General features: G+C 44.5%; 1 protein-coding gene across 2 annotated transcripts in view; it reads left to right on the plus strand.

The window, feature by feature from the left end:
- Positions 1 to 25,825, plus strand: part of SBK1 (SH3 domain binding kinase 1) — a 75,934-nt gene that overhangs the window by 1,899 nt on the left and 48,210 nt on the right. The window contains exons 2-3 of one of the 2 annotated variants that reach the window (XM_069984086.1): positions 6,207 to 6,322; positions 14,783 to 14,923. In XM_069984086.1, the coding sequence (XP_069840187.1) occupies positions 14,862 to 14,923 (62 nt within the window). In that variant the 5' untranslated portion in view covers positions 6,207 to 6,322; positions 14,783 to 14,861. Of the gene's footprint in view, positions 1 to 6,206; positions 6,323 to 14,317; positions 14,506 to 14,782; positions 14,924 to 25,825 lie in introns of those variants that run through there. The other variant, XM_069984085.1, reaches the window with a different exon arrangement.

The raw sequence follows: 25,825 nt of genomic DNA on the forward strand, positions 1-25,825 counted from the left end.
GTCTGGGGCAGTGAATAGGTTAATATAGACATCCCTGCTGGTCTGGGGCAGTGAATAGGTTAATATAGACATCCCTGCTGGTCTGGGGCAGTGAATAAGTTAATATAGACATCCCTGCTGGTCTGGGGCAGTGAATGGGTTAATATAGACATCCCTGCTGGTCTGGGGCAGTATAGGGAATAATGCTATCCACCCTGATTAAAGAAATAGCAACTCAAAAGTAGTCAGCACTCTGCGTATTGCAATCCCAGTGTCCCAATGAATAAATTATCCAATCAGCACATAGATAATCCTTTAGACTCCAAGGTGAGTATGTCACTGATTAGGAAATATACAGGAAACAGATCACTGATCTCAGGGAGACCGGCCAAAGAGAACACTGCCGGCTGCTGGTTAAAGCAATCAATGCAGTGAAATCCTGGGTGCATTGCTCCCTGACAAATGCAAACATGCAAAAAAGAGCCAATGGAGCCTCATTTAAGAGTTTCAAAACACAGGACTAGCCAGATAACTGTCCGGGTAGGGACCAGCCAAGGGGCGGCTCCTGTAAGGAAACCACCATATTAAGTGGCACTATAAGTCAATGTAATGAGAAGGGAAAGCCAAGGCTAGGTATCCATCCACAGACAGCTGTTTCGGGCTGTTGCCCCTCATCAGTGTGGAGCAGGATTCTGGCTAGGTGGGAGCATTGCCTAGTAGAGCCATAAGAGAAACAGATCTGAATGAATAGGAAAAGAACTTCCACACGTCTCTTCAGCGTATGAGCCATTATTACCTTTTCAGTCATGTGCGGAAATGCAGTCATTGGTGGAATATCCACCTTGATTGCTTAGGCCTGTAAAGGGTTAATAAGGATACCCTCTGGGCCAGCTAAAGGGTTAATACAGACATGACTGGGAGTCTGTGGCAGTAATATCCCTAGTGGTTCAGGCAATGTGAGGGTGGCAAAGTCTTCCCGAGACACAGTGGGGAAACTTCCATACATATGTACAGAAATGGTGGCAGGCAGAAGAGCGTACGGCCCTGTGGGTGCCATATGTCCTGATGTCTGTGTATTAGGAGGAGGAGGGGGTCTGTGTCCTGATGTCTGTGTATTAGGAGGAGGAGGGGTCTGTGTCCTGATGTCTGTGTATTAGGAGGAGGAGGAGGGGTCTGTGTCCTGATGTCTGTGTATTAGGAGGAGGAGGGGTCTGTGTCCTGATGTCTGTGTATTAGGAGGAGGATGGGTCTGTGTCCTGATGTCTGTGTATTAGGAGGAGGAGGGGTCTGTGTCCTGATGTCTGTGTATTAGGAGGAGGAGGGGTCTGTGTCCTGATGTCTGTGTATTAGGAGGAGGAGGGGGTCTGTGTCCTGATGTCTGTGTATTAGGAGGAGGAGGGGTCTGTGTCCTGATGTCTGTGTATAAGGAGGAGGAGGGGTCTGTGTCCTGATGTCTGTGTATTAGGAGGAGGAGGGGTCTGTGTCCTGATGTCTGTGTATTAGGAGGAGGAGGGGTCTGTGTCCTGATGTCTGTGTATTAGGAGGAGGAGAGGTCTGTCTCCTGATGTCTGTGTATTAGGAGGAGGAGGGGTCTGTGTCCTGATGTCTGTGTATTAGGAGGAGGAGGAGTCTGTGTCCTGATGTCTGTGTATAAGGAGGAGGGGTCTGTGTCCTGATGTTTGTGTATTAGGAGGAGGAGGGGTCTGTGTCCTGATGTCTGTGTATTAGGAGGAGGAGGAGGGGTCTGTGTCCTGATGTCTGTGTATTAGGAGGAGGAGGGGTCTGTGTCCTGATGTCTGTGTATTAGGAGGAGGAGGGGTCTGTGTCCTGATGTCTGTGTATTAGGAGGAGGAGGGGTCTGTGTCCTGATGTCTGTGTATTAGGAGGAGGAGAGGTCTGTCTCCTGATGTCTGTGTATTAGGAGGAGGAGGGGTCTGTGTCCTGATGTCTGTGTATTAGGAGGAGGAGGAGTCTGTGTCCTGATGTCTGTGTATAAGGAGGAGGGGTCTGTGTCCTGATGTTTGTGTATTAGGAGGAGGAGGGGTCTGTGTCCTGATGTCTGTGTATTAGGAGGAAGAGGGGTCTGTGTCCTGATGTCTGTGTATTAGGAGGAGGAGGGGTCTGTGTCCTGATGTCTGTGTATTAGGAGGAGGAGGGGTCTGTGTCCTGATGTCTGTGTATTAGGAGGAGGAGGGGTCTGTGTCCTGATGTCTGTGTATTAGGAGGAGGAGGGGTCTGTGTCCTGATGTCTGTGTATTAGGAGGAGGAGGAGAGGTCTGTGTCCTGATGTCTGTGTATTAGGAGGAGGGGTCTGTGTCCTGATGTCTGTGTATTAGGAGGAGGAGGGGTCTGTGTCCTGATGTCTGTGTATTAGGAGGAGGAGGAGTCTGTGTCCTGATGTCTGTGTATTAGGAGGAGGAGGGGTCTGTGTCCTGATGTCTGTGTATTAGGAGGAGGAGGAGGGGTCTGTGTCCTGATGTCTGTGTATTAGGAGGAGGAGGGGTCTGTGTCCTGATGTCTGTGTATTAGGAGGAGGGGGTCTGTGTCCTGATGTCTGTGTATTAGGAGGAGGAGGGGTCTGTCTCCTGATGTCTGTGTATTAGGAGGAGGAGGGGTCTGTGTCCTGATGTCTGTGTATTAGGAGGAGGAGGGGTCTGTGTCCTGATGTCTGTGTATTAGGAGGAGGAGGGGTCTGTGTCCTGATGTCTGTGTATTAGGAGGAGGAGGGGGTCTGTGTCCTGATGTCTGTGTATTAGGAGGAGGAGGGGTCTGTGTCCTGATGTCTGTGTATAAGGAGGAGGAGGGGTCTGTGTCCTGATGTCTGTGTATTAGGAGGAGGAGGGGTCTGTGTCCTGATGTCTGTGTATTAGGAGGAGGAGGGGTCTGTGTCCTGATGTCTGTGTATTAGGAGGAGGAGAGGTCTGTCTCCTGATGTCTGTGTATTAGGAGGAGGAGGGGTCTGTGTCCTGATGTCTGTGTATTAGGAGGAGGAGGAGTCTGTGTCCTGATGTCTGTGTATAAGGAGGAGGGGTCTGTGTCCTGATGTTTGTGTATTAGGAGGAGGAGGGGTCTGTGTCCTGATGTCTGTGTATTAGGAGGAGGAGGAGGGGTCTGTGTCCTGATGTCTGTGTATTAGGAGGAGGAGGGGTCTGTGTCCTGATGTCTGTGTATTAGGAGGAGGAGGGGTCTGTGTCCTGATGTCTGTGTATTAGGAGGAGGAGGGGTCTGTGTCCTGATGTCTGTGTATTAGGAGGAGGAGAGGTCTGTCTCCTGATGTCTGTGTATTAGGAGGAGGAGGGGTCTGTGTCCTGATGTCTGTGTATTAGGAGGAGGAGGAGTCTGTGTCCTGATGTCTGTGTATAAGGAGGAGGGGTCTGTGTCCTGATGTTTGTGTATTAGGAGGAGGAGGGGTCTGTGTCCTGATGTCTGTGTATTAGGAGGAAGAGGGGTCTGTGTCCTGATGTCTGTGTATTAGGAGGAGGAGGGGTCTGTGTCCTGATGTCTGTGTATTAGGAGGAGGAGGGGTCTGTGTCCTGATGTCTGTGTATTAGGAGGAGGAGGGGGTCTGTGTCCTGATGTCTGTGTATTAGGAGGAGGAGGGGTCTGTGTCCTGATGTCTGTGTATTAGGAGGAGGAGGAGAGGTCTGTGTCCTGATGTCTGTGTATTAGGAGGAGGGGTCTGTGTCCTGATGTCTGTGTATTAGGAGGAGGAGGGGTCTGTGTCCTGATGTCTGTGTATTAGGAGGAGGAGGAGTCTGTGTCCTGATGTCTGTGTATTAGGAGGAGGAGGGGTCTGTGTCCTGATGTCTGTGTATTAGGAGGAGGAGGAGGGGTCTGTGTCCTGATGTCTGTGTATTAGGAGGAGGAGGGGTCTGTGTCCTGATGTCTGTGTATTAGGAGGAGGGGTCTGTGTCCTGATGTCTGTGTATTAGGAGGAGGAGGGGTCTGTCTCCTGATGTCTGTGTATTAGGAGGAGGAGGGGTCTGTGTCCTGATGTCTGTGTATTAGGAGGAGGAGGGGTCTGTGTCCTGATGTCTGTGTATTAGGAGGAGGGGGGCTCTGTGTCCTGATATCTGTTATTAGGAGGAGGAGGAGGGGGTCTGTGTCCTGATGTCTGTGTATAAGGAGGAGGAGGGGTCTGTGTCCTGATGTCTGTGTATTAGGAGGAGGGGTCTGTCTCCTGATGTCTGTGTATTAGGAGGAAGAGGAGTCTGTGTCCTGATGTCTGTGTATTAGGAGGAGGAGGGGTCTGTGTCCTGATGTCTGTGTATTAGGAGGAGGAGGAGGGGTCTGTGTCCTGATGTCTGTGTATTAGGAGGAGGAGGGGTCTGCGTCCTGATGTCTGTGTATTAGGAGGAGGAGGGGTCTGTCTCCTGATGTCTGTGTATTAGGAGGAGGAGGGGTCTGTGCCTGATGTCTGCGTATTAGGAGGAGGAGGAGGGGTCTGTGTCCTGAAGTCTGTGTATTAGGAGGAGGAGGGGTCTGTGTCCTGATGTCTGTGTATTATGAGGAGGAGGAGGGGTCTGTGTCCTGATGTCTGTGTATTAGGAGGAGGAGGAGGGGTCTGTGTCCTGATGTCTGTGTATTAGGAGGAGGAGGGATCTGTGTCCTGATGTCTGTGTATTAGGAGGAGGAGGAGGGGTCTGTGTCCTGATGTCTGTGTATTAGGAGGAGGAGGGGTCTGTGTCCTGATGTCTGTGTATTAGGAGGAGGAGGAGGGGTCTGTGTCCTGATGTCTGTGTATTAGGAGGAGGAGGAGGGGTCTGTGTCCTGATGTCTGTGTATTAGGAGGAGGAGGAGGGGTCTGTGTCCTGATGTCTGTGTATTAGGAGGAGGAGGGGTCTGTGTCCTGATGTCTGTGTATTAGGAGGAGGAGGGGTCTGTGTCCTGATGTCTGTGTATTAGGAGGAGGAGGGGTCTGTGTCCTGATGTCTGTGTATTAGGAGGAGGAGGGGTCTGTCTCCTGATGTCTGTGTATTAGGAGGAGGGGTCTGTCTCCTGATGTCTGTGTATTAGGAGGAGGAGGGGTCTGTGTCCTGATGTCTGTGTATTAGGAGGAGGAGGAGGGGTCTGTGTCCTGATGTCTGTGTATTAGGAGGAAGAGGAGGGGTCTGTGCCCTGATGTCTGTGTATTAGGAGGAGGAGGGGTCTGTGTCCTGATGTCTGTGTATTAGGAGGAGGAGGAGGGTCTGTGTCCTGATGTCTGTGTATTAGGAGGAGGAGGGGTCTGTGTCCTGATGTCTGTGTATTAGGAGGAGGAGGAGGGGTCTGTGTCCTGATGTCTGTGTATTAGGAGGAGGAGGGATCTGTGTCCTGATGTCTGTGTATTAGGAGGAGGAGGGGTCTGTCTCCTGATGTCTGTGTATTAGGAGGAGGGGTCTGTCTCCTGATGTCTGTGTATTAGGAGGAGGAGGGGTCTGTGTCCTGATGTCTGTGTATTAGGAGGAGGAGGAGGGGTCTGTGCCCTGATGTCTGTGTATTAGGAGGAGGGGTCTGTGTCCTGATGTCTGTGTATTAGGAGGAGGAGGAGGGGTCTGTGTCCTGATGTCTGTGTATTAGGAGGAGGAGGGGTCTGTGTCCTGATGTCTGTGTATTAGGAGGAGGAGGGGTCTGTGTCCTGATGTCTGTGTATTAGGAGGAGGAGGGGTCTGTGTCCTGATGTCTGTGTATTAGGAGGAGGAGGAGGGGTCTGTGTCCTGATGTCTGTGTATTAGGAGGAGGAGGAGGGGTCTGTGTCCTGATGTCTGTGTATTAGGAGGAGGAGGAGGGGTCTGTCTCCTGATGTTGGGGTGCACATGGCTGTGTAATATAGTAGGGGATAAGGCTGTGTGGTTACACTATGTCCCTGTCTGATCTCTGTATAGCAGGTGTGTGTTCTGGCACCTGTGTATTAGGAGCAGTGACGGGGTCCTGGCCCCCTGTGTACTCTGAGCAGTGGAGGGTCTGTGCAGATGACTATGGGAAGGCTTTCAGCTGTGCTCCTTCAGATATGTGACATTCTTGCAGTGTCCTGGGGGGACTGTCATGTTCCATCTTGCTCTGGCTCTGCTTTCCTCCATGGATTGCGCTCGCTCAGCAGCCTGAAGCGGGGGGGAGACAATAATAGCGGCTCTATCAGTGTTTGTTTGTGTTAGATGTCATTGTGGTGATCCGCGCCTCTCACCCTCTCGTGAAATCCACTTTACTTTGTACTTTCTCATATACTTCTATGTCTATTCATTTACAAGGGAGCCACACGCTGCCGCTGTGCGAGCGGGAGATGTCGGCCAGGGAATCTCTCCGGCAGAGGGACGTTCCTCCTGACACAGTAAGACTTGTAATAACCTGTAACCTACAGAATAAGGTAAAGATTTATTATGGTGCGTAGATACCTGTGCAGACCCTATACTGCCTGTCATGTCACGGGGAAGCAGAGGGTGGGGCCTACAGGAGAATGTGGAGACCCCCTCTTGAGGTGCTCAGAGTAATGGCATCCTCAGTATTGGTGGTGATGAGTCCAACTACGAGAGACCCTCTAATCATGATGTGTGAGGACCCATTCTAAGTGTCAGGACCCTCACAGTCACAATCATTCTGTGTTTATTAACGGACTACCTGTGACCCCGCGGATGCTAAGGATAAGGGTCACATAATAAATGACTGACCACTGAGGACCTCACGAGTCATGAGGTGGGTGAGGGTCCTATCATCTGACCACTGAGGACCCCACCACTCATGAGGTGAGGGTCCTATCTGACCACTGAGGACCCCACGAGTCATGAGGTGAAAGTCCTATCATCTGACCACTGAGGACCCCACCAATCATGAGGTGAGGGTCCTATCTGACCACTGAGGACCCCACCACTCATGAGGTGAGGGTCCTATCTGACCACTGAGGACCCCACGAGTCATGAGATGAGGGTCCTATCTGACCACTGAGTACTCCACGAGTCATGAGGTGAGGGTCCTATCTGACCACTGAGGACCCCACGAGTCATGAGGATAAAGTCCTATCATCTGACCACTGAGGACCCCACCAATCATGAGGTGAGGGTCCTATCATCTGACCACTGGGGATCTCCACCACTCATGAGGTGAGGGTCCTATTATCTGACCACTGGGGATCTCCACCACTCATGAGGTGAGGGTCCTATTATATGACCACTTGGGATCTCCACCACTCATGAGGTGAGGGTCCTATCATCTGACCACTGAGGACCCCACCACTCATGAGGTGAGGGTCCTATTATCTGACCACTTGGGATCTCCACCAATCATGAGGTGAGGGTCCTATCATCTGACCACTGGGGATCTCCACCACTCATGAGGTGAGGGTCCTATTATATGACCACTTGGGATCTCCACCACTCATGAGGTGAGGGTCCTATCATCTGACCACTGAGGATCCCACCACTCATGAGGTGAGGGTCCTATTATATGACCACTTGGGATCTCCACCACTCATGAGGTGAGGGTCCTATTATATGACCACTTGGGATCTCCACCACTCATGAGGTGAGGGTCCTATTATCTGACCACTGGGGATCTCCACCACTCATGAGGTGAGGGTCCTATTATATGACCACTTGGGATCTCCACCACTCATGAGGTGAGGGTCCTATCATCTGACCACTGAGGACCCCACCAGTCATGAAAACAAGGGTCTTGTGTTCTGACCACTGAGGACCCCACCACTCATGAGAAGGGGGCCACTGATAAATGTCTGAAAAATGAAAATGTTGGTCCTCTATCCCTTGATTAAATCAGGTGACATGGGACCCTTATTCTTGTGATCAATGAGGATTGCTGCAATACCAGACAGAGCGTTTGTACAAGAGTGGCGCTGTAGGCGGAAAATAGAAATCACCTTTATTCCCAGTCCTCCTCGTTAGATTTTTCATGAGGGTCTTAAGATTTTTTGGCCCTGTCTTCTGCAACCCCGTTATTTCTTATATGGTACCTGTGCAGCAGGGTGATTGTGCCCCTGGCATTAAGGAGTGTGTCTGCCCTGAGGCCCCCATATCACCCCTTCCCCGCTGCTCCATGTGATTCATCCCGTCATTGATCAGGGTGGTGGGAGTCATAAAGCGGGGGTCGGATCGGCCGTCTCGGTACTGCTGGGACTGCAGAGTTACTTGCAGACATATTGATCATTTTGTGACTCCTCAGTCCTTCAAGGCCTATATATAGCTGTATGTATCCTTGTACACGGAGGAGGGGAGGGGGTCTGACCTCTAACTCTCCCATCATCCTCCCGCCAGCTTCCTGCTAATGGATTGAATTGCATTTTATTACATTAATGTCTACCACACACGCAGCCCTCTAGGCCCAGCACTCTGCCTGTTCTCTCCCTGTCGTGGTGTCCGGATTTCAGCAGTGTGAATGAGCTCTTATCTACAGTACTAATGGTGACTATAGAGGTCCGGGGCAAGACCCTTATAAATAGTCACTCCTATCTATAGCACTGGTGGTGACTATAGAGGTGTGGGGCAAGACCCTTATAAATAGTCACTCCTATCTACAGCACTGGTGGTGACTATAGCGGTCCAGGGCAAGACCCTTATAAATAGTCACTCCTATCTATAGCAGCGGTGGTGACTATAGAGGGCCGGGGCAAGACCCTTATAAATAGTCACTCCTATCTACAGTACTAATGGTGACTATAGAGGTCCGGGGCAAGACCCCTATAAATAGTCACTCCTATCTATAGCAGCGGTGGTGACTATAGAGGTCTGGGGCAAGACCCTTATAAATAGCCATTCCTATTTACAGCACTGGTGGTGACTATAGAGGTCCGGGGCAAGACCCTTATAAATAGTCACTCCTATCTATAGCAGTGGTGGTGACTATAGAGGTCTGGGGCAAGACCCTTATAAATAGCCATTCCTATTTACAGCACTGGTGGTGACTATAGAGGTCCGGGGCAAGACCCTTATAAATAGTCACTCCTATATATAGCAGTGGTGGTGACTATAGAGGTCCGGGGCAAGACCCTTATAAATAGTCACTCCTATCTATAGCAGTGGTGGTGACTATAGAGGTCCGGGGCAAGACCCTTATAAATAGTCACTCCTATCTACAGCACTGGTGGTGACTATAGAGGTCCGGGGCAAGACCCTTATAAATAGTCTCCTGGTGAAGATTAAGGAAAATGTCTCCAGCTGTTGTAAAACAACAACTCCCAGCATGACTACACATAATGTCTGTGTTATAGCTGCCTGGCTCCATGCCACAGTAATGAGAGTAGCGGAGAATTATTTATTGGGAATTTCCAGGGTGGAGTTACAGACGCACACGTATGAGGTTTGTTAGTTTAGCACATAGAGATGGTGACTGTCTTACATACTGTGGGTGATACACTGTCTCTAGTATTCACAGATAATCCTGGACTTTAAGCTTCCACCTTCTAGAACTGGGACAGTCCAGATATCACTGCTGAGCTGAGGGATGGACAGATGTATGGTATGGCAGATCACCTGCACAGAAGAGATCTAGCATAGTATAACTACTAGCACTTAGCCAAGGAACCAATGTCTTGCTCTGTGTGGGTCCCGGCCAATCAGCAGCTGCTCTGGCTATAGTCACGCCCATGAGGATTCTCCTGTGGCTCCTCTGAGGCCACCTCTGAGCATCCCAAGCCCATGTTATCCCTGACCTCCTCCACATTGGTGGCTTGTATCAGCTTAGTACAGTATACATATTTCTTGTACTTGCCAAGAGTCCATCTTGTCTTTACAAGAGTCTATAAATATGTTAGTATGCCTTCTGTAGTCTCTCCTATACTGGATGGAGTAAATCGGCACCATAAAGGGGTCCATTCTGACCTCTATCCAGGTCCATAACCTGTATACAAGAGGCAACAAGTGCCCCCCACCTGTCCTAGCCATAAACAGGTATATGGTGATTAATACCGCTACATTATGGCGATAAGCACTAAATGAATACGCATCGATTTTCCCATGCTGGAAAATAAAAACACAAAGATGAACCGATAAATAATTCACGTTATCAGTGGAAAGTGCATCATCCCAGTAACCCCGCTGGTGCCAAGCACCTGCAAAGCACTGTGGCCTTAACCCTTCACCTCCAAGGGAAGTCTGTAGAAATCCTAAAATTGCTCTTAAAGGGAACTTAAAGGGATCTTCCAGTATAGTAAAACTGTGCCCTCTTAAGTGAGATTCCTCCTTAAAGGGGTATTTCAGTGGCCAGTTATGTATAGGAGATAGGTGTGTGATTACTTAGGGTTCAACTGCTGGGACCCCCTTGACCTCCTGAATGGGACTGGATGGAAGGGCAATAAGAGTATGTACACCGCCGTTTCTTTTCTTCTCTGTGGAGCTGCTGTAGATAATGGTGATACTGTGTAGCGGTGGCCGCTCAGTACCAGCAATCAGTTCTATTGACTCGGGAAACCCCTTTAATGCTAAAGGTCACCATCCATCTTCAGTGGCGATGGGATGAGCACTCATCATCACCATACAATTCCACGCTCAGCTCGGCTTCTGTATAGCTAGAGGTATAACCAGTAGGAAGAGGGAGATTGTGATCCCGCTGTATAGAGCTCTGGTGAGGCCACATCTGGAATATTGTGTCCAGTTCTGGAGACCTCATCTAAAAAAGGACATTGATAAAATAGAACGGGTCCAAAGACGGGCTACAAAAATGGTGGAGGGTGTGAGGCATAAACCATATCAGGAAAGACTTAAGGATTTGAATCTGTATAGTCTGGAGGAAAGACGGGAAAGGGGGGACATGATTGAAACCTTTAAGTATGTTAAAGGACTAAATAAGGTTCAGGAGGGAAGTGTTTTTAGTAAAAAACTGAGCTCAAGAACAAGAGGACACAGTGAGAGGTTAGTTGGGGGAAGGATCAGAAGCAACGTGAGAAAATATTATTTTACTGAAAGAGTAGTAGATACCTGGAACAAACTTCCAGCAGAGGTGGTTGGTAAATCTACAATAACAGAATTTAAACATGCCTGGGATAATAAGAAAGAAAATACTAAAAGGGCAGACTAGATGGACCCAGTGGTCTTTTTCTGCCGACAATCTTCTATGTTTCTATGTTTCTATGAATTATGAGAGGGGACCACATCACTGCCAGATACCTCTATGGATTTTCTTCCTTGAGAACAAAAGGATCAGGCAGAGAAATTCATCGTGCCCAATCCTTATCACCTGTTGGACTACACATAAGATAGTTGGCCCATCCTATATGACTTACTTTGCTCTCATGTGTATAGATACTGTAAGGGTCATATTAAACAAAGCGATTTTTAACGATTAACGATAAACAACCTAAAATCGTTTACCATATTACTTAGAACGAAAGTCATTAGTTAGGATGGTGTATATTTAGCGAACGATTAACAATAATTATAGGATCAGCTTAAAGGATGCGATCAACGACAGGCGTACGGTTTTATGATCATTGACGCATACACACGGAAAGATTAACGTTTAAATTAGAACCATAAAACAATCTTCCGCACTGTAATTGTCCCATGTAATAGGACCCTCAGCCTATCCATAATCCTTCCCCCTATATAGTTTTCTGCTGATCGGGGGGGGGGGGGTATGCATCCTCCTCATATAACAGTACACACCTGTATACGCTGTATACACCCGTAGTGGAAAGTCTGTGCATGTTCTCTGGTAATGAAGCAGAGGAATCAATAGGAACAGGACCATGGTCTGCAGATAGAATATACTGTATACCCTGTATAGTAGGGTTGTGTCTGGGTAGAGACTGTAAGAGACTGTACCCGCACAGAGGATCTGTCCGTGATATATACCCTTGATGTACGGAAGATGGAGAAGATCAGAAGGGTGCATGTAACTTCAGGACAATGGTATATACAAGACTGGATATAACATCATAAACCCAATACAGGATGGGAAACAGAAAGGTTCTTATAGATGATTGGTGTCTTCTGTCTTAAAGGGGTATTCCTCTCTCAGCCCAAACAGTTGGTGGATGGGTGTGTGTGTGTGTGGGGGTCCAACCGCAGGCACCAAAACAATTCATAGAATGGAGGTGACATGTCAGAATAGAGGATGATGGAGGGCTGGTCACATGTCCGGTGCGCTCCATTCATTGCCAGGGCATCTCGCCTCTCTTCATCTCTCTACAGATTGCTGGGGGGTCCCAGAGGTTGCAGCCCCACCGATCAGCAGCATGTTTTCCCCTATAGATAGTGAAATGGGAACACTACCTTAAATTAGTCTATCTACATCTACCTATTATCTATCTATCTATCTATCTATCTATCTATCTATCTTTCTATCTATCTATCTATCTATCTATCTATCTATCTATTATCTATCTATTATCTATCTATCTATCTATTATCTATCTATCTATCTACAGTATTATCTATCTATCTATCTATCTATCTATCTATCTATCTACAGTATTATCTATCTATCTATCTATTATCTATCTATCTATCTATCTATCTATTATCTATCTATCTATCTATTATCTATCTATCTATCTATCTATCTATCTATCTATTATCTATCTATCTATCTATCTATCTATCTATTTATTATCTACCTATCTCCTATGTATCGCCTATCTATCTATCTTCTATCTATCTATCTATCTATCTATCTATCTATTATCTATCTATCTCACTATCTATCTATCTATCTATCTATCTATCTATTTATTTATTATCTAACTATAATCTATCTCCTATCTATCTATCTATCTATCTATCTATCTATCTCCTATCTATCTATCTATCTATCTATCTATTTATTATCTATCTATCTATCTATCTATCTATCTATCTATCTATCTATTATTTATCTATCTATCTATCTATCTATCTATCTATTTATTATCTACCTATTATCTATCTATCTATCTATCTATCTTCTATCTATCTATCTATCTATCTATCTATCTATCTATTTATTATCTACCTATTATCTATCTATCTATCTATCTATCTATCTATCTATTTATTTATTATCTAACTATAATCTATCTCCTATCTATCTATCTATCTATCTATCTATCTATCTATCTATTTATTATCTACCTATCTCCTATGTATCGCCTATCTATCTATCTTCTATCTATCTATCTATCTATCTATCTATCTATCTATTATCTATCTATCTCACTATCTATCTATCTATCTATCTATCTATCTATTTATTTATTATCTAACTATAATCTATCTCCTATCTATCTATCTATCTATCTATCTATCTATCTATCTATCTATCTCCTATCTATCTATCTATCTATCTATCTATCTATCTATCTATTTATTATCTATCTATCTATCTATCTATCTATCTATCTATTATTTATCTATCTATCTATCTATCTATCTATCTATCTATCTATTTATTATCTACCTATTATCTATCTATCTATCTATCTATCTTCTATCTATCTATCTATCTATCTATCTATCTATTTATTATCTACCTATTATCTATCTATCTATCTATCTATCTATCTATCTATCTATCTATTTATTTATTATCTAACTATAATCTATCTCCTATCTATCTATCTATCTATCTATCTATCTATCTATCTATCTATCTATTATCTATCTATCTATCTATCTATCTATCTATCTATCTATCTATCTATCTATTATTTATCTATCTATCTATCTCCTATCTATCTATCTATCTATCTATCTCCTATCTATCTATCTATCTATCTATCTATCTATCTATCTCCTATCTATCTATCTATCTATCTATCTATCTATCTATCTATCCATCTATCTCCTATCTATCTATCTATCTATCTATCTCCTATCTATCTATCTATCTATCTATCTATCTATCTATCTATTATCTATCTATCTATCTATCTATCTATCTATCTATCTATTATTTATCTATCTATCTATCTCCTATCTATCTATCTATCTATCTATCTATCTATCTATCTATCTCCTATCTATCTATCTATCTATCTATCTATCTCCTATCTATCTATCTATCTATCTATCTATCTATCTATCTATCTATCTATCTCCTATGTATCGCCTATCTATCTATCTCCTATCTATCTATCTATTTATTTATTATCTAACTATAATCTATCTCCTATCTATCTCCTATCTATCTCCTATCTATCTATCTATCTATCTATCTATCTATCTATCTATCTATCTATCTATCTATCTATCCATCCATGCACACACATAGGAATGGAAGGACGTGTCTTTGTCCGTCCTTGTACAGCGTATATATATATCCCCGTGCAGTCTCCTCCTTGCTGGATGGGAAGGGGTTACCTTGGCAGAATTGGTAGCATGAGCTATTTATACCAGGCAGTGTGTGTTGGAGCCGGCAGGCTGCTCGCACACCCCTCTCTGTGTGTACACAAGTGTGCGCGGCAGCTCGGTCAGCAGGCTGGGTCAGATGTGCCACATGCAGCCGTGTCCTGGGGGAGCAGGAGACAAGATGCAGGACGGACGCCCCTAGGAGCTGCCCTCAGCACAGGACAGACACCAGGAGGACCTCATCTCTGCTCCTCACAGCCTGCAGAGCATCGCTCCATCAGTAAGATAATAAAACCTTCTGGGGTCTTACATATGTCTATTCCATCATAGTCCTTCATTGTGATCTACTGCGAGGACCCATTAGAGGAGCTCTGCCTCTTTAACACCTGCAGAGCATTGCACCATAAACTCTGTTACCCATAGACTATTGCATTTCTGTGGTCAGAGCCCGTACAGCAGGGAGGACGATCCTCCACTCTATCCCTGTACTGTAAGACGACAAGACTTTCTATACGCTTCTCACACTCACTTTTCTTGCACACTTGTCATCTGGATAGGTGTGAGGAGGACTGGACGCAGGTGTGAGGGGGACTGGACGCTCCTGGGATCCTTCATGCCATCTCACCCGGCTGGCTCATGGAGTCCTTCTGCTTCATCTGTTTCCATCGGAAGGCTCTGCAGCAGCTTCCCAGCACAAGGTGAGAGTGGGCATGACACTGGCACAGGTACCCGGGCACCCAGGTTATACAAGGTCACTACAAATGGAAATCATTCTGTTCTTAGTGTCTTTCGGGCAATGCCAACCTGTATCCCATCTCCTCCTATAATTTTATGTATTTATAGCAATGAGTGATTTGCTAATTTCCAGCTTATGCCCAGGCTGGTGACGCTGCCAACCTCAGCTTAGAGTTAGGATGATTCAGTACAATGTCTGAGCGCCCACAGATTAGGCATAGTGGTCATATACTACTTCATACCTACCTAGTGCCAGCCTCATCTACAGTCCATAGATAGACGGGTACTGTCACCCTATTACACCACTGCCCTGAGCTGCCAACCTGCCAGACTGTGTATAAGTCATAGCACCCAGGGAAACAATGCTAAAGGGATAGAGGGGTCTCATAGACCGTCCTGTGCCGAGCTTGAATGACCGTCACATCAGCAGGGCAGACGTATATTCCCATGGAAGTAATCCTACTGACCCACAGCAAGCAGAGATCCTGAGAACCCAGGAAGTATCTCTGATCGTGGTGTAACTTATACAATGTTATGTGTTATTTCCCAAAACTGTAACCCCCCAAAGACCCCTGATAGAAGCCAAATCTATCTATCTATCTATCTATCTATCTATCTATCTATCTTTCTATCTTCTATCTATCTATCTATCTATCTATCTATCTATCTATCTATCTATTATCTATCATCTATCTATCATCTATCTATCTATCTATCTATCTATCTATCTATCTATCTCCTATCTATCTACCTATCTATCTATCTATCTATCTATCTATCTATCTATCTATCTATCTATCTTTACTTTACTGAAAGCGTAGTAGATGCTTGGAACAAACTTCCAGCAGATGTGGTTGGTTAATCTACAATAACTGAATATAAAACCTGCCTGGGATACACATATATCCATCCTAAGATAATAAGAAAGTTATTACTAAAAGGGGGCGGACTAGATGGACAAGTTTTTTTTGGGTGACTTCATATCTGTCGTAATTTTATTCAATTCTCTTATCTATCTTTCTTCTATTATACTATCTTTCTCCAGCCTGTGCCTCTCTAGAAACTGTAGAACTCCCTACATGCTTGGGCAGCCGTTAGTTTTGCAACATCTGGAGAGCCACAGGTTAAAGACCGCTGATTATCTATCTATCTCCTATCTATCTATCTATCTATCTATCTATCTATCTATCTCCTATCTATCTATCTATCTATCTATCTATCTATCTATCTATCTATCTATCTCCTATCTATCTATCTATCTATCTATCTATCTATCTATCTCCTATCTATCTATCTATCTATCTATCTATCTCCTATCTATCTATCTATCTATCCATCCATTATCTATCTATCTATCTATCTCTAAATTCACACATAAACAGCACAGCAAGCTTCAAAATGGCAGCAACTGGCGTATGTGATGGAGCTAAAACGTTGTGTGATGGAGCTGAAACGTTGTGTGTGATGGAGCTGAAACGTTGCATATGATGGAGCAGAAACATTGCATGTGATGGAGCTGAAACATAGCATGTGATGGAGCTGAAACATTGCATGTGATGGAGCTGAAATGTTACATGTGATGGAGCAGAAATTTTACATGTTATGGAGCTGAAATGTTGCATTGATGGAGCTGAAACATTGCGTGTGATACAGCTGAAACGTTGCGTGTGATGGAGCTGAAACGTTGCGTGTGATGGAGCTGAAACGTTGCATATGATGGAGCTGAAATGTTGCGTGTGATAGAGCTAAAACATAGCATGTGATGGAGCTGAAACATTGAATGTGATGGAGCTAAAATGTTGCATGTGATGGAGCTGAAACGTAGCATGTGATGGAGCTGAAACATTGCGTGCGATGGAGCGTAAATGTTGCATGTGATGGAGCTGAAACATTGCATGTGATGGAGCTGAAATGTTACATGTGATGGAGCAGAAATTTTTCATGTTATGGAGCTGAAACGTTGCCTGTGATGGAGCTGAAATGTTGCATTGATGGAGCTGAAACATTGCGTGTGATACAGCTGAAACGTTGCGTGTGATGGAGCTGAAGCGTTGCGTGTGATGGAGCTGAAACGTTGTGTGTGATGGAGCTGAAACGTTGCGTGTGATAGAGCTGAAACATTGCATGTGATGGAGCTGAAACATTGTATGTGATGGAACTGGAACATTGCATGTGATGGAGCTGAAATGTTGTGTGCGATGGAGCTGAAACATTGCGTGTGATGGAGCTGAAACGTTGCATGTGATGAAGCTGAAACGTTGCCTGTGATGGAGCTGAAATGTTGCATGTGATGGAGCTGGAACGTTGCATGTGATGGAGCTGAAACGTTGTGTGTGATGGTGCTGAAATGTTGCATTGATGGAGCTGGAACATTGCGTGTGATACAGCTGAAACGTTGCGTGTGATGGAGCTGAAACGTTGCGTGTGATGGAGCTGAAACGTTGCGTGTGATGGAGCTGAAACGTTGCATATGATGGAGCTGAAATGTGCGTGTGATGGAGCTGAAACATAGCATGTGATGGAGCTGAAACATTGAATGTGATGGAGCTAAAATGTTGCATGTGATGGAGCTGAAACGTTGCATGTGATGGAGCTGAAACGTTGCGTGCGATGGAGCGTAAATGTTGCATGTGATGGAGCTGAAACATTGCATGTGATGGAGCTGAAATGTTACATGTGATGGAGCAGAAATTTTACATGTTATGGAGCTGAAACGTTGCCTGTGATGGAGCTGAAATGTTGCATTGATGGAGCTGAAACATTGCGTGTGATACAGCTGAAACGTTGCGTGTGATGGAGCTGAAACGTTGCGTGTGATGGAGCTGAAACGTTGTGTGTGATGGAGCTGAAACGTTGCATGTGATAGAGCTGAAACATTGCATGTGATGGAACTGGAACATTGCGTGTGTTGGAGCTGAAATGTTGTGTGCGATGGAGCTAAAACATTGCGTGTGATGGAGCTGAAACGTTGCATGTGATGGAGCTGGAACGTTGCATGTGATGGAGCTGAAACGTTGTGTGTGATGGAGCTGAAATGTTGCATGTGATGGAGCTGAAACGTTGCCTGTGATGGAGCTGAAACGTTGCATGTGATGGAGCTGAAACGTTGTGTGTGATGGAGCTGAAATGTTGCATGTGATGAAGCTGAAACGTTGCCTGTGATGGAGCTGAAACGTTGCATGTGATGGAGCTGAAACGTTGCATGTGATGGAGCTGAAACATTGCATGTGATGGAACTGGAACATTGCGTGTGATGGAGCTGAAACATTGCATGTGATGGAGCTGAAACATTGCATGTGATGGAGCTGAAACGTTGTGTGTGATGGAGCTGAAATGGTGCATGTGATGGAGCTGAAACGTTGCATGTGATGGAGCTGGAACATTGCATGTGATGGAGCTGAAACGTTGTGTGTGATGGAGCTGAAATGTTGCATGTGTTGAAGCTGAAACGTTGCCTGTGATGGAGCTGAAACGTTGCATGTGATGGAGCTGAAACGTTGCATGTGATGGAGCTGAAACGTTGCCTGTGAACCAGCTTTTCCTGATGGAATAAAACACTATAGATAACCAGTTACAGATTTAGCATTTTCAGCTCATCCTTCATCTTTTTGTGTCACTAAGCGCCATTCCCTCTAATAATCCCGTCTTCCGCTCCCTGTCACCACACTTTCTCTATTCTATACCTCTGCCTACTTCTTTTTATTCTTTTCACCTGCAAATTATCATTCTCTGCCCCTAAAAATATCTCTCTCCGCTCCTAGCCCCCTCCCTCCTCTCTCGCCCGTCCTCACACGCTGCCTTATGTATTGATAGACTGAAGTATCTGAGATATCAGGCATGCCGCCAGTCGTGTGTATGTTGTGTTATTATAGCGTGGGAGTGGTGGCGGTATAGAGGGGCTCTCCATACATACGGCTGGGGTGCCCCCTGATTTTCCTATAGGGATTGCCTGTGCTACCCAGTGGGGGCAGTGTCTGTCATACTTACCCGCACACCCCCTGTATTACACACAGGCCCTAGGGAGCAATTAGAATTGTATAGATTGAATTTCCATGCAGCTAATGTCACCACATCAGACACATAAGATCCCATAAGTAATGGAGCAGGTGGGATTCCTAGTATGTCTCCCCCCTCTCTATGTATCATGACACCACCAGATGACAGACACCTCTCTCTTTTATGTCATCCACTTCTACTGTACTTCTGGCTTCAAAAACAGCATCAAAACCCCACGTGTGAATGCCCCCCTCTTTATACCGGCTGGTTTCATGCTGATTTTGAAGTCAGATCTAGAAGTGGATGAAGTACGCTCTTCCCTACATCCCCCCTCCATGTCTTTACCATCCTGTCCTGTTTTCTCTTCAAACACGACATCAAAACACGTGAAAGACGTGCGAGAAAACATTCACACGTATGTATAGAAAATGTCTGCAGGATGTCAGCTCTGGAGACGGGAGGAGGAGGAGCCATCATGGGATTATATCTCATCTATCTCCTATCTATCTATCTATCTCCTATCTATCTATCTCCTATCTATCTATCTATATCCTATCTATCTATCTATCTATCTATCTCCTATCTATCTATCTATCTATCTATCTATCTATCTATCTATCTATCTCCTATCTATCTATCTATCTATCTATCTCCTATCTATCTATCTATCTATCTATCTATTTATCTATCTATCTATCTATATCCTATCTATCTATCTATCTATCTATCTATCTCCTATCTATCTATCTATCTATCTATCTATCTCCTATCTATCTATCTATCTATCTATCTATCTACTATCTATCTATCTATCTATCTATCTATCTATCTATCTATCTATCTACTATCTATCTATCTATCTCCTATCTATCTATCTATCTATCTATCTATCTATCTATCTATCTCCTATCTATCTATCTCCTATCTATCTATCTATCTATCTATCTATCTATCTATCTATCTATCTACCTATCTATCTATCTCCTATCTATCTATCTCCTATCTATCTATCTATCTATCTATCTCCTATCTATTTATCTATTATCTCATATCTATCTATCTATCTATCTATCTATCTATCTATCTACCTCTTATCTATCTATCTTCTATCTATCTATTTATCTATCTCCTATCTATCTATCTCCTATCTATCTATCTATCTATCTATCTATCTATCTCCTATCTATCTATCTATCTATCTATCTATCTCCTATCTATCTATCTATCTATCTATCTATCTATCTATCTATCTCCTATCTATCTATCTATCTATCTATCTATCTATCTATCTATCTCCTATCTATCTATCTATCTATCTCCTATCTATCTATCTATCTATCTATCTATCTATCTCCTATCTATCTATCTATCTATCTATCTATCTATCTATCTATCTATCTCCTATCTATCTATCTATCTATCTATCTATCTATCTATCTTTCTTCTATCTATCTATCTATCTATCTATCTATCTATCTCCTATCTATCTATCTATCTATCTATCTATCTATCTATCTATCTATCTATCTGTCTATCTCCTATCTATCTCCTATCTATCTATCTATCTATCTATCTCCTATCTATCTATCTATCTATCTATCTATCTCCTATCTATCTATCTATCTATCTATCTATCTATCTATCTATCTCCTATCTATCTATCTATCTATCTATCTATCTATCTATCTATCTTCTATCTATCTCCTATCTATCTCTCTATCTATCTATCTATCTATCTATCTATCTATCTCCTATCTATCTATCTATCTATCTATCTATCTATCTTCTATCTATCTATCTATCTATCTATCTATCTATCTCCTATCTATCTATCTCCTATCTATCTATCTATCTATCTATCTATCTATCTATCTATCTATCTATCTCCTATGTATCTATCTCCTATCTATCTATCTATCTATCTATCTCCTATCTATCTGTCTATCTCCTATCTATCTATATATCTATCTAAATGAATCCAAGAATTTTGCGGCACATCCATATAGTGAAAAAAGTTGTGGTATTTATTGGTACATCAAAAAGCAAGTGCAACGTTTCAGTCTCATCTCGAGACCTTTCTCAAGCTTGAGAAAGGTCTCGAAATGAGACTGAAACGTTGCACTTGCTTTTTGATGTACCAATAAATACCACAACTTTTTTCACTATATGGATGTGCCGCAAAATTCTTGGATTCATTTAGTTGGAGATTTAATCCAATCTCCGTTGCTAGGCACTCCAGCACTGAAACTGGGAGTGTGCTCTATTGTGGACATTATCTATCTATCTATCTATCTATCTATTTATCTATCTATCTATCTATCTATCTATCTATCTATCTATCTCCTATCTATCTATCTATCTATCTATCTATCTATCTATCTCCTATCTATCTATCTATCTATCTATCTATCTATCTCCTATCTATCTCCTATCTATCTATCTATCTATCTATCTATCTATCTATCTATCTATCTATCTCCTATCTATCTATCTATCTATCTATCTATCTATCTATCTATCTATCTATCTCCTATCTCCTATCTATCTATCTATCTTCTATCTATCTATCTATCTATCTCCTATCTATTATCTGTCTATCTATCTATCTATCTATCTATCTATCTATCTATCTATCCAACAAAACACAACAATCACTGAACTCAGGGAGAACAGTGAAAAATTCCAATGGAGTACTCATTTACGAGTCTCCATTGATTGTCCCATACAAAATTTGAATATGCAAAAAAGGGGTCCGTGGAGCCTCAGTTACGAGTCTCAAAACACGGGAATAGCCAGATATCCCTCTCTCCAGAGAAGAAGCCCATTGCCAAGGGGTGCCTCCTAGTGGGGAGAGCACCAAACCACCCTGATACGTAGTCCCTCAGGTCCTTACTTTGGAAACACCAGGGTGGCCCCTGTAAGTCAAAGTCTAACTCTGTGGCGAGTATAACGACATAAGACAAGGGTTACCAAGGCTAGGCATCCATCCACAGACTGCAGTTTCGGGGTATTTGCCCCTCATCAGTGTGGAGCAGGATTCTGGCTACTGGGGCAATGATAAATAACACAACAAAACACAACAATCACTGAACTCAGAGAGAACAGTGATTGTATCTTTCTATCTATCCATTCATCCATCCTCACTTATGTACTAGAGTAATGACAAGTTCTTGGCAAAAGTTGACTTAAGCCCCTATTACACGGGGCGATCAGGGGGAGCAAGCGATCGCCGGCCTGTCAGGTCAGTGCTCGCTTGTTCCTCACTCACTGCCGCCACTATTACACGCACTGACAGTGAGCAGGTAAGTGCCAGGGGGGCCGCGGGGAGCTGCAGGAGGGGATCTTTAGGTTGTCTGGGGAGCCCATAGGAGATAGGGCCGGTCTGCTGCCCATTACACGGTGTGAGGGCAACAGATCGTCGCTGTCAACGTCATTTGGTTTTCAACATGTTGAAAGACAATGAAAGACAACAATCAGCCGACGTTGTGCATGTACAATACAGTCAATAATCGTTTCGTATAATAGATTATACCCGTTTTGTCTAGTACAATGTTTTACAATCTAGAAACAGGTCTCATGGATGTAATTCTCCCAGTTTTCCATGGTAATTGCATTGGAATATCATATTCATGAGGCCGCTACACTCTTCTTTTTGCGACATTTATGACCTTTGCACTAGTGACTTTCATGCTACGCTTTATGTGACTGCCTGCAGGGCATGCTGGGAGTTGTAGTTGCTCAACAGCAACTGGTTAGAGCAGTTTTCCCTATCTTATGTCTCTTCAGGTCAGCTGCCGGTGCATGCTGGGAGTTGTAGTTGGGTTAGAGCAGTGTTCCCTATCTTATGTCTCTTCAGGTCAGCTGCCGGTGCATGCTGGGAGTTGTAGTTGGGTTAGAGCAGTGTTCCCTATCTTATGTCTCTTCAGGTCAGCTGCTGGTGCATGCTGGGAGTTGTAGTTGGGTTAGAGCAGTGTTTCCTATCTTATGTCTCTTCAGGTCAGCTGCCGGTGCATGCTGGGAGTTGTAGTTGGGTTACAGCAGTGTTCCCTATCTTATGTCTCTTCAGGTCAGCTGCTGGTGCATGCTGGGAGTTGTAGTTGGGTTAGAGCAGTGTTCCCTATCTTATGTCTCTTCAGGTCAGCTGCTGGTGCATGCTGGGAGTTGTAGTTGGGTTAGAGCAGTGTTCCCTATCTTATGTCTCTTCAGGTCAGCTGCTGGTGCATGCTGGGAGTTGTAGTTGGGCTAGAGCAGTGTTTCCTATCTTATGTCTCTTCAGGTCAGCTGCTGGTGCATGCTGGGAGTTGTAGTTGGGTTAGAGCAGTGTTCCCTATCTTATGTCTCTTCAGGTCAGCTGCCGGTGCATGCTGGGAGTTGTAGTTGGGTTACAGCAGTGTTCCCTATCTTATGTCTCTTCAGGTCAGCTGCCACTGCATGCTGGGAGTTGTAGTTGGGCTAGAGCAGTGTTTCCTATCTTATGTCTCTTCAGGTCAGCTGCTGGTGCATGCTGGGAGTTGTAGTTGGGCTAGAGCAGTGTTCCCTATCTTATGTCTCTTCAGGTCAGCTGCCACTGCATGCTGGGAGTTGTAGTTGGGTTACAGCAGTGTTCCCTATCTTATGTCTCTTCAGGTCAGCTGCCACTGCATGCTGGGAGTTGTAGTTGGGTTAGAGCAGTGTTCCCTATCTTATGTCTCTTCAGGTCAGCTGCTGGTGCATGCTGGGAGTTGTAGTTGGGCTAGAGCAGTGTTCCCTATCTTATGTCTCTTCAGGTCAGCTGCCACTGCATGCTGGGAGTTGTAGTTGGGTTACAGCAGTGTTCCCTATCTTATGTCTCTTCAGGTCAGCTGCTGGTGCATGCTGGGAGTTGTAGTTGGGTTAGAGCAGTGTTCCCTATCTTATGTCTCTTCAGGTTAGCTGCCGGTGCATGCTGGGAGTTGTAGTTGGGTTAGAGCAGTGTTCCCTATCTTATGTCTCTTCAGGTCAGCTGCCGCTGCATGCTGGGAGTTGTAGTTGGGTTAGAGCAGTGTTCCCTATCTTATGTCTCTTCAAGTCAGCTGCTGGTGCATGCTGGGAGTTGTAGTTGGGTTAGAGCAGTGTTCCCTATCTTATGTCTCTTCAAGTCAGCTGCTGGTGCATGCTGGGAGTTGTAGTTGGGCTAGAGCAGTGTTTCCTATCTTATGTCTCTTCAGGTCAGCTGCTGGTGCATGCTGGGAGTTGTAGTTGGGTTAGAGCAGTGTTCCCTATCTTATGTCTCTTCAGGTCAGCTGCTGGTGCATGCTGGGAGTTGTAGTTGGGTTAGAGCAGTGTTCCCTATCTTATGTCTCTTCAGGTCAGCTGCCGCTGCATGCTGGGAGTTGTAGTTGGGTTAGAGCAGTGTTCCCTATCTTATGGCAGGTTGGGTGACACCGGGTCAGAGATGGCTGCTGTCTCATACTCCCATCACCGCTGTCTCATTCCCTTCTCCATCTCAGCGCTCCCGGCTCCAGTAATTACACTTCTGAGAAGGTCTGCGGCCATTGCTTTACCTTCCTGATGGATTTGTGTGGTTAGGAAGAGGCAGCCAGACCTGCCAGCAGGGCCGCTAATTCTAACAAAAATATCAATACCCCGGCCCCAGATCTGGGCCACTTCTATCTATTAGGCATTAACTACAGCTGAGGCCGGCAAGGCTTTTTATATTAGGTTAAGCGGATGTGAAATATAAGCTTGTGCAACCATAGAGTCTAATAAAATGAAGGGAAATCAGTCCTGTAGGAGTTGTCTTTTTCTTTGATGTACTTTTTATCACCTTATGACCTCATGCACATGGCGGGGTTAGATGTATATAGGCTGTGTGGGGGCTGCATCCAGAGCAGGAGAGATTTTCTATGGGGATTTGCTGCTGCTCTGGACAGTTCCTGACATGGACAGAGGTGGCAGCAGAGAGCAGTGTGTCAGACTGGAAAGAATACATCACTTCCTGCAGGACATACAGCAGCTGATACTAGAAGATTAGAGATTGGTAAACTAGTACAGTGGTGCCTTAGATTACGAGCATAATTCGCTCCAGGACCGTGCTTGTAATCCGAATCACTCTTTACCAAAAGCAGATTTTCCCATAAGGAATCATTGAAATGCAGATTATTTGTTCCACAACCCAAAAATAATGATTTTTTTTTGTTATGAATAACATGTAAAACAAACGTTTAGGGTGCGTTCACACCTACAGGATCTGCAGCAGATTTGATGGTGAAGATTTGATGCTGTGTTCAGTTATTTAAATAAAATCAGCTGCAGATCCTGTAGGTGTGAACGCACCATAAAAATATATTTTAAGTTACTGTAGAGTATAGAAACCAGCATGTGGAGTATAATGTATAGTAAGTGCATAAGAATGAAAAAAAACAGCCACAGTTTGTAGATACAGAATGGAGCAGCAGATCCCTATAATGCAGTAGTGTAGTACAACAGACTAGAATAGAGAAGCAGGGCTGCTGTCAGAGGTCTGTGAGGTCACATTACAGCAATGGGGAAGGGGGGGGTGTGTTAAGCATGGACCAATCAGGAAGTGAGGAGCAGGAGGATAGTGACAGAAACTTTTCTATACAGCAGTGTGAATGGCTGAGTGTAAGTGCAAGCTCATTATAGCAGTGTGTATAGCTGAGTGTGTATAGTGTGTATAGCTGAGTGTGAGTGCGGGCAAATTATAGCAGCAGTTTGTATAGCTGAGTGTGAGTGCAGGCACATTATAGCAGCAGTGTGTACAGCTGAGTGTGAGTGCAGGAACATTAAAGCAGGAATGGAGAGGGTGGGAAACACAAGGGCTGACAGAGACTGCAGGGAGCATAAAGGAATGAGCAGGACAGATGTGGGCATATAATGCAGCACTTTCT

Source organism: Dendropsophus ebraccatus, chromosome 9, assembly GCF_027789765.1.
Source record: "Dendropsophus ebraccatus isolate aDenEbr1 chromosome 9, aDenEbr1.pat, whole genome shotgun sequence".
NCBI lineage: Eukaryota > Metazoa > Chordata > Amphibia > Anura > Hylidae > Dendropsophus > Dendropsophus ebraccatus.